The sequence below is a fragment of the Carcharhinus amblyrhynchos genome, chromosome 31 (assembly GCF_965287045.1).
Source record: "Carcharhinus amblyrhynchos chromosome 31, sCarAmb.v2.hapA, whole genome shotgun sequence".
In the NCBI taxonomy this organism is placed as follows: domain Eukaryota; kingdom Metazoa; phylum Chordata; class Chondrichthyes; order Carcharhiniformes; family Carcharhinidae; genus Carcharhinus; species Carcharhinus amblyrhynchos.
Genome location: NC_137354.1, coordinates 20,569,518 through 20,582,335, shown reverse-complemented (window position 1 = coordinate 20,582,335; position 12,818 = coordinate 20,569,518). Strand labels below are relative to the sequence as shown.

Genomic DNA, 12,818 nt, shown 5'->3' with positions numbered 1-12,818 from the left:
CTCAATTCCTAACCTGTACAGAAGTAGAACTTCATACAACTTCTCAGCTTTCCAGCATCTTTTTGTGTGAGGTATGTGGACATCCTTTGTTTCAGCTCTGTCAGGTCTCCCCCCTCCCTCTCTCCCAGTTCATAGAATCATAGAAACCCTTCAGTGAAGAAGGGGGCTATTCGGCCCAACGAGTTTGCACCGACAGCAATCCCTCCCAGCCCATATCCCCGCAACCCCACATATTTTTACCCTGCTAATCCCTCTAATCTACACATGCCAGGACACCAAGGGACATGGCCAATGCACCTAACGCACATATCTTTGGATGGTGGGAGAAACCCGGAGTATCCGAGGAAACCCACTCAGACATGAGAAGAATGTGAAAACTCCACACAGTGACTCATGCTGGGAATTGAACCCAGGTCCCTGGCGCTGTGAGGCAGCAATGCTAACCACTGTGCCACCCCACGGACCATTTGGAGTCTGGATGGTGATTATTCCTCTGTGAAGATCAAAAAAGTGGCTCATTCTGACCAAATATCTGTGCACATTCCTGCAAGAATCAGCAGACAGCAATTAAAAGCAGAACTGCTGACTGATTTCCCCCACTTCCTAGCTCATGGACAGATGCCAGCTGTAGTTGCTCTACTCCTGCCCGAGTGAAGGCTTTTGAACATGCTACATCATTTATTTAACTGCACTATTGAAACATAAATCCAGATCTACAAAGTGCTCTTGTGGATTTTAATGTTCTCCACAGGGGGCTGGCCTTCAACACTATTTTCAGAAAACTCTTCACGAAAGCCTCAACATTACTTACTTAGCAGATGGTAGTTGGAGTCTCGCTCATATTTGAAGGTCAGGCGGCCATAGCTAACGTGATTCAGGTTCTTCAGCCACTCAAAGTAGGAAACGGTGACACCACCAGCATTCAAGTATAGATCCTGCAAAGGAGGGGAAAACAGTTACCTGGATCAGAATTGCTGTGTCTCAGGTAGTGCAGTCTACTGAGGCACCAATCTGTGCTGCCGCCAAATGAAGCATGGCTTTATACATACTTTTCCTTCTTAGCTGCCATAATGCAGGGGCTGGGCAGGAGAATGGTTGTTACATTCCCCCCAAAAAGCCATCAGAAAGCTGCACTTTGTCCTTATTGCATGGTAGCAACATTACAGACCTCAGATCAGGCTAGACTGTCGACTCTGTCAAGTGCAGTTGTTGCAATACAGGGTTATAGATGAGAGGAATAGAGACTGCAGTAGGTACACCATCTAAATGGGCTTAGACAACGGATGACGTGAAGCTATGTGATTTTTGTGCCTTACTATACCTTTCAACATTATTTTGATAGTCCAATGACATGTTGAAACACACTACAAGAGGAGGGCACTAGCAATCATAGCCATCATGATGCACATTTTTAAAAAATGAACTTTCGAATATGAAAATATATATGCTGCAGGATTATTTTCTCTGGTTGCAGAGTCAGTGGCAATCGGTCATCAAAAATAAACAGGTCCATTAAAAGTTTGAGGAAAGAGGGGCATAGGAAAAGTAGGACTAGAAGCTCCTCAAGCCTGTCCCGGTATTCATTAGATCAGAACTGATCAATATCTTAATATCAATGCATGGATTGCAGTGATTCAAGGAGGAAGCTCACCACCACCTTTTCAAGGGCAATTAGGGATGGGCACTAAATGCTGGCCCAGCCAGTGACGCCCATGTCTCACGAATTAATTTTAAAAAAATCTGTCTTGTTTCCGCAAATCCTTACTACACTTACCAAAACATAGCAACCCCAGGTTTCAAAATTTCAGTTCGAGCTGATCTCAGCATCTTTTTAGGAACATGGAGCTTGGAAGCAGGAGGAGGCCATTCTGTCCTTTGAGCCTGCTTTGCTGCCTGATTGTCGCCTCAAGTTCCGCTTCTTCTTTTCCCCATAACTCTCCACTTCCTTACCTGATTAAAAATCTACCTAAATGAGCCTTCAATAAATGCAATGACCCAACCTCCACTGTTCCCTGGAGAAGTGAATTCCACTGTATGTAGCACATGAAACATATAAAACTATGCAAGTTTAATACACAGAAACTAGCTGTTATACTCTTGTCTCCGTTCTGGCTAGGAAAGCCAGAAATTCTCATTTCCTATATATTCCTTGCCTCATCTGTTTATCTATGATTCTGTTACAAAATCCACTTATCTTTTGGGAGGCTGCCAACAGCTGCTCAACAATTCGGTAGGGAAACATTTTCAACAGCACTCCTGAACAGACAAGGGTTATAGTCCCTTGTGCAGAGGTAATAGCTTCTGTGTACTCCCATCAATTCCTTTAGTCGCCTTTAACAACCCAAGTAGGTAACTCCTATTTTCTAAGGTCTGCAGACTGTCCTCATAATTTAACTATCTTCACTCTGGTAACATTTTGGTTATTGAGGGGTTAGAAGAAATCCTTTTAACGTAGGGAGGCTCATGAGTGTTTTGTCACAGGCAGTGGTCAGAAAGATAACAGTGAATTTTGTAATGGAAGCCTAGATAATCAGATGAAGCAAGGAAATTAAATCTATAGGGAACGAGAATAATTCCTGGCTACCCTAGCAAGAACTGAGGCATGGGTAAAACAGCCTCTGTCTGCATTTTAAACCTGCATAGTTTCAAGCACAATGTCCTGCAACAAGCTGAGTTTTTCATGAGCAAAGATATTTATGGGTAAACAGGCACTTTTTCCTGTCTTGGAGAGTGTCGAAATGTTCATTTGATGGGCTTAGCAAGCATCCAAGTAAAACTGTGTCTTACTTTCCATAGGGGACTGTATTTATTCACGTTTTAAACATTAAAGTGACAAATTCAGGTTAACCCAGAATTTGACTGTGGACTAGACAAGAACAGCAAAAGTAACCAGTGACCTGTTCTTTCTTGGAGAACAGCATCAAAGGCAAACTCTAGTAAGATCAATGATATTATTGGGCATATATTTCTCAACAACTTGCCAACAAGCTCACAACTGAGATAAGGTGAAAACCATAGGATAGCAAGCTCCAAATTTGGTTTGACTACATTTGCTATGGGGCGGCACAGTGGTTAGCACTGGCATTGCCCTCACAGCACCAGAGACTTGGGTTCAATTCCCGGCTTGGGTCACTGTCTGTGTGGAGTTCGCACATTCTCCCCGTGTCTGCATAGGTTTCCTCCGGGTGCTCCAATTTCCTCCCACAGTCCAGATGTACGGGTTAGGTGGATTGGCCATATTAAATTGCCCCTTAGTGTCAGGGGGATTAGCTAGGGTAAATGCATGGCATTATGGAGATAGGGCCTGTATGGGATTGTGATTGGTGCAGGCTTGATGGCTGAATGGCTGCCTTCGGCACTTTCGGATTCTACGATTGGTAGAAAATTGTTAAACTGTTGAATGGCCAACACTTTTAACCATTCTCTTTCTGTAGTTACCTTGTTAAGAGGGCTTTGACAACATGGACTTCTGTTGGATTGGTCCATGGTTATGCTTATCAAAGCACCATAATGACTTGCCATTGCCTTCTGTATAATGGTTGATGACGAAACTCTCCCACTCTTATTGCCTACTGTCAGGCATAACAGAAGGCTTTACAGACTGATAATCAACCCGCTTGACCACATTCCAAATGTACCTTCTGGCCATCAGGACCTGAAGTGGGATTTAAACCCAGAGCTTCTGGCCCAGAGGTGGGGACGCCACTGCACCATAAGGCATCACCATTATCTCACTTGGTATTTAAAAGTGATTTGAGTCATGATCTACTTTGTGCAGGTAGGTTTTTTCTTTGAAAAAAGCGATTTATCCTCACAATAAACAGGAGGCCTCTCAAGAAAGATCTAAAGGAAGACTGAAACACAGTTTGGCAGAAAGTGATCATAGTCAAGGAGCAGAGTGAATCACATAGCTCACTGTATCTGGAAGGTTAATTATTATATGATTAATAGAAAGCAGCAGTTATTAGGAGAGAAGAGCAACACCCATTGGAATGTGAAACAAGTCAAACAGTAACTCACTGGAATAACCATGATGTTCCTCTCCATGAAGATCTTATCAGCTTCTGGAGTTGTCGGCCCATTAGCACCTTCGGCAATGATCTACGAAAAGTAAGAAGGTTGGCATCAATGTAGGGGCATAGTGCACACCAGTGTATTTCCTTGTCTTCAAATCCCTCCATGGCTTTGCTCCTCCCCATCTCCAAATTCCTTGACAACTATGACCCTGAGAGATCTCTGCGCTCAACCAATTCTAGCCTCTTGCATATCCCCCATTTTCTTCATCATAGTGGCCATGCACTCCGGGGATCCAATAATGTACTAAAACAATACAAATTCTTCCTTTTCTCCACCCAGTGTCCTTTACCTGTGTGAGCGCGTTGAATCAGGATCTGCAGACTCAGTTGTGATGGTCCCCAGAGCTGATTCTAGCAGGAGGGTTGAAAAGCAGAGGGCACAGATTAACTGATTTTTTAGACACCGAGTTATGATTGGGAATACACTGTCTGATGGAACAGTCAAAGCAGAAAATAGTAACTTTCAAAACATATATAGGGAGGGATTATCAGCTGAGGTTGTCCCAAGATCAGAAAATCCCACCTGAGGTCAATGGAACTTTGTGTGGTCCAGTCCCATCTCTAATGATTCCCTGGGCATGTGGGACAGGAAAATTCCATCAGCAAATTGGAAAAGAGATTACAGAACAGAAGAACAAGTCTAATTAGAAAGCTCTTTCAAGGGAACAGCATTGACATGGAAACGTGTTATCCAACATCTTATTTCTGATGATTTGCCTATTCTGAATTTTTTGGATGTTGCAGTTTGTAATGGCTGCTCATTTGTAAAGAAACATATGCAAACTAAAGGCAGCACAAATTTTAACTCTGCATGTGATCCATGAGGCACCAATGTCAACTTGTGCAATTCAAGGACAAAATGTTTGGATATCCGTGCTGTACATCTCTGTGCTTCCTGACCTACATTGGCTCCCAGCGTGGGAGCATTTTAAATGTTAGAATTCTCATCATTATCTTCCTCTTTAACTCTGTAACCTCTTACAACCCTCATATCTGTGCTCTTCCAGTGCTAGCTCCTTGAGCAATTTGGATTTTAAAACTGCTTTCACACAGTCATGCCTGCAGCTACCCTGGCCCAAGTTTTGAAATTCTCTCCCTTAACCTCTTCTCATTCAAGACATTCCTTAATATCAGATTCTTTAAGCAAGCGTTTGGTCACCTGACTTAATATTTCTGTATGTGACTTGATGACTTTGTTTGACAACATTCCTATTAAAAATCTTGGGCATTTTGCTACATTAATGGTGCTATACAACTGTACTTTGTTGCTGTAGTTATTAAGGTTTGCTAACACTACATGGTGGCAGAATGACTACTACACAATTTGTCACACTGCATGGAGTTTGTACATTCTCCCCGTGTCTGCTCCCACACTCCAAAGTTGTGCAGGTTAGGTTGACTGGCTATGCTAAATTTCCCCGAGTGTCAGGGGATTAGCAATGTAAAAAAAAAAGTGGGGTTACGGAAATAGGGCCTGGATGGGATTGTGGTCAGTGCAGATACGATGGGCTGAATGGATTCTATGGTTGTGTTCAGTTCTCACCATGCTTTATATAAATAGGTGTTAATACAGAGAAAAGCACAAAGAGGCTGAGACCTACTATGCTGCATTTCTACATTTCTTGGCATCCCAGAGTACAGTCAGAAAGCTCCCACTGAAAACAGGGAGCGTCAACTAAACATGTGTAAGGTTAGGTGGATTGGCCATGCTAAATTTACCCTGCTAGTCCCCCTGACGCTAAGGGGCAATGTGTGGAGTTATAGGGATAGGGCCTGGCTGGGATTGTTTTTGGTGTAGACGGGATGAGCCAAATGGCCTCCTTCTGCACTGCAGGGATTCTATGATTCTAACACAGGTTATAAAGAGTTGAGGCCCCAGCATCGATTCCTGTCAGACTCCACTAACCTAACAAAGTTCTGGTTGCCATACCATAGGAAGTATGTGAGTGCACTGGAGAAGGTGCAGAGGAGATTCACTAGGATGTTGCCTGGGCTGGGGCATTTCAGCTACGAAGAGCGGCTGGATAGGCTGAGGTTGTTTTCCTTGGAGCAGAGAAGGTTGAGGACAGACCTGATTGTGGTGAATGAAGTTAAGAGGGGCATATCTGGGTAGAAAGGAAGAAACTGCTCCCTCTTAATAGAGTGATCAATAACCAGGGGACATCAGTTAAAGTTATGGGGCAGGAGATTTATAGGACATTTGACAAAAACTTTTTCCACCAGGTGGTGGGAATTTGGAAATTTCTGCCCGAAAGAATGGTAGAGGCAGGAACCCTCTCAATATTTAAGAAACATTTAGATGAGCACTTGAAATACAATAGCATACAAGGCTACAGACCAAGTACTGGAAAATGGGATTAGAAGAGATAGATGCTTGATGGCTGGCATGGACAAGATGGGCCAAAGAGACTCTTTCTATGCTGTACGACTCTATGACCCAGTTATCCTGTTTCTTGTTAGTTAGTCATGCATTATCCATGCTAATACATTACCAACATCATGGGTTTTTATCCTGCGTAGTGACCTTTTACACAAAGGCATCCTATCAAATGCTTTTTGGAAATGCAAAACTCATCGCATCTACTTTTCCCCTTTACCCATCCTATTCACTACATCCTCAAACAACTTTAAATCAAACACTATTTCCCTTCTGTAAAACCATGTTGACTGTTGGATTGTATTAGGATTTCTTAATGTCTTGCTCCTACTTTCTTAATCATGGATTCCAAGATTTCCCAAAAACTGATATTACACCAACTGGCCTTCATCAGGTGAGGAAGGAGCAGCACTCCAAAAGCTTGTGATTCCAAATGAACCTGTTGGTCTTGAACCTGGTGTTGTGAGACTGCTTACTGAACCGAACCTGGGTCCCAGGTGCTGTGAAGCAGCAATGCTAACCACTGTGCCACCGCCCCATTCCTGGATACAAATTACCGTTAGCTTAAAAATCTGTCAGTGTGGTGAACAAACCTCTCAGTATATGTCTGAATTGTGATGCTTAGCTCTTCCCATCATACTTAGAGACAACTGATCAAACATTTGCATCATGTTAAGGATCTGATTTTTGATGCAATTGGCTTTTATCTCATTAACAGAGTGGCTGCATGAATAAACATGCTTTGTCATCAAGTCTCATTTACATTTTCATTACCAAAGGGAGGAGACAGTGGTTCTGTTATCTCAGTGCAGTTATAGGGGGCTAAGTACAAATATCGCCCCCAATACTGCAGGGGTCATAAATAAAGTGCTTTAATAGCAGTGGGTAAAGGGCACATTTCATCCTTGCCTACATCAAGATAAGTGCACAAGATTCCTGCTCACTTTTGCTTTGACTTGCCACGCGTTTTTCTTGGTCAGCTGCTTCTCACCGGCTGCAGGGATGAGAATGTCACATTCTGCCTCGAGGATGCTGCCTTCATATGGCCGCGCTTTAGGGAAACCAACGATTGTTCCGTTTGCCTGTATACACAAACCGACAAGATAACAACACTTCAGCTTCCATAAGGAGCTTGGTATGAAATTTGGGTGGCAGGCTAAAAATAAGTACTTTTAAATAATTATAAATCTACCCAAAGGAAAAGGGCACAAATGATTTTCCGGTCGCAGGGCTCGCCTCAAAACCGGTGAATTTAGCCCGAGGTCAATGGACCTTTACATGGTCCGCCCCTCCCACCGGCTACAATTCCCATGGTGGGCAGAAGGGGAGGATTCTGGCCAATGTTTCAAACCATAAATGAGAAAACTTCAGTAGCTCATAACAGTCACCTGAATCTCAGACTCAAAAATCACTTCGACTATTTCCATTCTGTGGGATAAAGGACTGAAAAATCCATTCAGTTCTGAATCAGTTTGTCTGTTGTTGACACGTCTGTTAAATTTCATCGCACTCTGCCACCTTGCCGGCAGTTAGCAGCACTACCTCACAGTACCCGGGACCCAGGTTCAACTGCAGCCTTGGGTGACTGTGTGGAGTTTACTCGGTGGTGAAGTGGTTGGACACTGCTGCCTCTCAGAGCCAGGGACCCAGATTTAATTCCCGGTCTGTGCTGAGTCTGCACATTCTCCCTGTCTGCGTGGGTTTCCTCCCACAGTGTGAAAAGATGTGCAGGTTAGATGTGCAGCCATTCGAAATGTGTGGGGTTACAAGGATAGGGTGGGCTGGTGGGGCTGGGCAGGATACTCTGTCAGACAGTCAGTGCAGACTCAATGGGCCAAATGGCCTTCTGCACTGTAGGGATTCTATGAACTTAAATCTCCAGTGAAGTTTTCCCTTTTTATTAATATACTGTTACCCATAAAACAGCAAATGCTTTCAGTAAAACAAAGCAGCTTTATTTTTCTCTTAGTTCCATGAAACCTCAAAAACAAAACATCTTCTATTATCAGCTGCTGAATCCAACACCAAACAGTCTTGAGCAGAAAACAGCCAGCTTCAATTTATAAATACAGCGCTGATAATGAATTTTTATTTCCTTTATTCTTTCATGACCAGCACTTGTTGCCCATCCTTAACTGCCCTTTAACTGAGTGTCCACTCCAGATGGCAGGTAAGAGTCAATCACATTGCTGTGGGTCTGGAGTCACATCCAGCCCAGTCAGATTTGCTTCCCTGAAGTATTTATGACAATCGGCGATAGCTGTCATGGTAGAGGCAAAATGCTGGAATCTGAAACGAAAACAGAAAACGCTGGAGGAACTCAGCAGGTCTGACAGCATCCGTGGTCAGAGAGAATAGAGCCAACATTTCGAGACTTGAAACTGTCAGGCCTGCTGAGTTTCTCCAGCATTTTCTGCTATAGTTGTCATGGCCACCATTACCAAGGCTGGCTTTCAATTCCAGATTTTTTAATTAAATTTAAATTCCACCAACTGTCATGGTGGGATTTGAATCCAGGCTTTTGAAGCATTAGCCTGGGTCACTGGGTTACGAGTCCAGTGACAATACCATTACACCTCTGGCTCCCCATGAAAATAAGAATTGTTGAAAATAATTAGTCCTTCTTGATGCATGGAGCAAAAATTTGCCCTGCACACTCGAGGTTTAACGTTCACATACCAGTTTGTAATCCTCTAGCTCCTTCGGGTCAATTCCATCGTCATTCCAAATCGAGCCATCCAATTCACCAACACCGACACATTTGGCTCCATAGCGGTGTAGATACCTCATGGAATGCATGCCTACATTACCAAATCCCTGTGGGATATAAAAGAGTTGGTTCATTAATCACCTGTGTTGACGCTTCCTGCAAAGGTCTACTTTTAGAGCTTCCAAAAGAACCATTTTTCTTTGAAGTTTTGCCCTTCACCACTGTCCATAAGACTATGGCTTTTGATGGGGAGTGTCCTGTGGACACCAAAGTGTCTCTGACACCTCACATTTGAAAACCCATCACTATTGAACTGACTCCTGTTCTCACCAGATATCCACCCAGCACTCTTCAGCACAAAGTCATTTCTCAAGCTTCAGGCACTGAGATCAACTGAAATATCCCAAGGACTTCCCAGGCTAATTTAGGAGAGACTGGAATTTGAACCAATGAAATTTTAATTTATATGCAGTAATGTTTTCATTCAGAACACACACTGGTCTCCAAACAAATAAGGGTCCAATGATACCCAGGACAAAAACCGCACTGCAGCAAAATAGGCATCATAAGGGGCATCACAGTGGCATGAGGGGCAGCACAGTGGTTAAGCACTGCTGCCTCAAGTGCCAGAGACCCAGGTGTGATTCAAAGCTTGGGTCACTGTCAGTGTGGAGTCTGCACGTTTGCGTGGGTTTCCTCCGGGTGCTCCGGTTTCCTCCCACGGTCTGAGAGACGTGCTGGTTAGATGCATTGGCCATGCTAAATTCTCCCTCAGTGTTCTCGAACAGACGCCGGAGTGTGACAACTAGGGGACTTTCACAATAACTTCATTGCAGTGTTAATGTTAAAGCTACTTGCAACACTAACAAAAATAAACATTAAACTTTAAAATGGATCTAATAAAAGAACTTTTCACAAGTCGCAGATTTCAGATATTCAGACCACTAACATACTTCAATTTAAAACGCACAACCCGAGGGACCTATGGTTTTATTCAACTGCAGGCATCTAGAATTTAGTGAATCAGTAATCCATTGCCAGATTCAAAAGATGACCTTTCCACATCAGTTGGCTTTTCATCAAAATCTTGATTAAATTTATTGACTGTTGATGATGAGAATACGGCAGTGCATTGTGCATTCCAGTAAGCTGGTGTATAATAAAAAAAGCTCGTGTGTTCTATCCGCCTATTAGGTATGTGAAAGCTTAATTAGATCAGAAAGGGATGCGGGTTTGGGAATGATTGGCGACAGCATCCAATCAGACTACTGAATGCAAATGCCCTCAAAATGTAGTAGAGTAAAATTAGTTACACTGGTGTCAGATTTTTCTCTCTCTATGAACTGGATACTAATACATGTGACAATAATAAATCAAATCAAATCAAATGGAGTAAAGGACAAAGCTCAGGACACTAACAGAGGAAGAAGTGGGTCAGAAAACAAAGTAAAGTCAGCTCATTGCTCAGTATCCACTACAAACCTGAATAACGAAGGTTTTATCGCCAAAGCCAGGGGTCATACCCAAAACACTCATGTAGGATGCCTCACTGACGAAGTTCTCGATCCCATGGAAGACGCCACGTCCTGTAGCTGAAATACGGCCATGAATGCCACCCTGGCTGATAGGCTTACCAGTCACACAGGCGTGAGCATTTATATCCTATAGAGAAAACATGTACACATATACATTAAAAATGTGTAGAGAATAAAATAATCATTTGGTGTACACTTATGCTGGCAAATAGGGGCCAGTCCTCCTACCTGCTGGTCAATTCTAAGACTGAAGCAAGCTGCTTCGTCACAACTCCAGTTACAGGGAAATTAGAGTGGCTCACTTCTCAGAGTAATCATGAACCAAAGTACAGAACTCAGCTGGAAGCTTGGACAATTAAAAATAGTTGTAACGTACAGGGCAGGAATATGCCAGGGTTTGATCCTTGCTTTGTGCAGTTAGACGAGTGAAATAAAAACTGAAAATGCTGGATAAACTCAGCAGGTCTAGCAGCATTTGTGGAGAGAGAAAGCGAGTTAACGTTTCAAGTCTGATAAAACTCTGACTCTGCCTGCTAATGCAAACACTGTTGCTTCCACACCTGGGGGAGCATCAGGCTTAGTTGTCATGCTCCATAGTTAAATAGCGAGATAAGGTTCACCCCTGAAGAATGGTCAGCTGCTATATATAATGGAGGATTCCAGGCATCAACAGATTTGCAAGTCTGCGCCTTCAGGAGAGGAAAAGGACATTTGTTCTCTTTCATGAGATGTGGGTGTCACTGGCTGGGCCAGCAAATGTCACCCATCCATAATTGCCCTTGAACTGAGTGAGTGGCTTGCTCAGCCATTTCAGAGGGCAGTTAAGAGTCAACCACACTGGAGTCACATGTAGGTCAGACCAGCGAAGGAAGGCAGATTTCCTTCCTTATAGTGACCCAGATAGTTTTTAAACAACAAGTGGTCTTGCTCACCATCATTGAGATTGGCTTTGTCATCCAATTTTTTTTTAATTAATAGGATTTAAATTTCATTAGCTGCTGTGGTGGAATTTGAACTCACGTCTCCAGAACTCATCCGTTGACTCGGTCTACACATCCCATTGTCTCGGAAAAGCAGCCAACATAATCAAGGTCCCCACGCACCTTGGACATACTCTCTTCTACCTTCTTCCATCAAGAAATAGATACAAAAGTCTGGGGTCTCGCACTAACTGACTCAAGAACAGCTTCTTCCCTGCTGCTATCAGACTTTTGAATGGACCTACTCGCATTAAGTTGATCTTTCTCTGCACCCTAGCTATGACTGTAACACTACATTCTGCACTCTCCTTTTCTTCTCTATGAACGGTAAGCTTTGTCTATACAGCGTGCAAGAAACAATACTTTTCACTGTGTACTAATAGATGGAACAATAAGTCAGTAGGGACAAACAAGTCTGCAAATCTTGCTTCAGCAATATAACCAAAATCTACCAACAAGGCAATGAGGAACCCTGGTATATCTCTATCTGTTAAAGTTAATTGAAGAAAACACAGGCATTGTGAACATGAGGAGTTGCTAGTGTTGGATTGGGTTGGCTCAGTAAGTAGTCTCAGAACATGAGGCAGTGGAGACAAAAAAAAATAAAATGCAGAGTGTACAATACAACAAAGTCAAAAGTTCAATATTATTCCTCATATTTGTAACAATTTTCATAGTTGTGGGCTGAAAGAGAATATATGAAAATTGGGTCACATGTGAAACTGCAGAAGTGATGTTCAATAATGAAACTATAACAGTGAACTAATGTTCTGAAAGTCAAGTTTAATTCTTAAGCCCTTTTTGCAAATATCTGATTACTTACTGTGAACACAGTTCATGATAGACAGTCTCATGATACCAGGTTAAAATCCAACAGGTTTATTTGGTTAGCATGAGCTTTCAGAGCGTTGCTCCTTCATCAGGTGTGTACCTGAAGGAACAGCACTCTGAAAGCTCGTAATACTAAATGAACCTGTTGGACTTTAACCTCATGTTTTGAGGCTACTTACTGTGCCTATCCCAATCCAATGCTGGCGACTCCACATCATCTGTTCACAGCGCCTGTGTTTTCTTCAATTAACTTTAACAGCTCAGATAGGATTCCAAAATCAAGAATGTGCTTGCAGACTCTCTCATTGT

At 42.9% G+C, this 12,818-nt stretch overlaps 1 protein-coding gene across 1 annotated transcript in view; it reads right to left on the bottom strand.

The window, feature by feature from the left end:
* LOC145360538 (glutamate dehydrogenase, mitochondrial) overlaps window positions 1-12,818 on the bottom strand; it is a 94,620-nt gene that overhangs the window by 27,633 nt on the left and 54,169 nt on the right. Inside the window, exons 6-10 of the mRNA XM_080215810.1 lie at window positions 10,646-10,825; window positions 9,133-9,270; window positions 7,398-7,535; window positions 4,021-4,101; window positions 812-935 (exon numbers count right to left, since the gene is read on the bottom strand). Coding sequence (XP_080071936.1) covers window positions 812-935; window positions 4,021-4,101; window positions 7,398-7,535; window positions 9,133-9,270; window positions 10,646-10,825 — 661 coding nt within the window. The remainder of the gene's footprint in view (window positions 1-811; window positions 936-4,020; window positions 4,102-7,397; window positions 7,536-9,132; window positions 9,271-10,645; window positions 10,826-12,818) is intronic.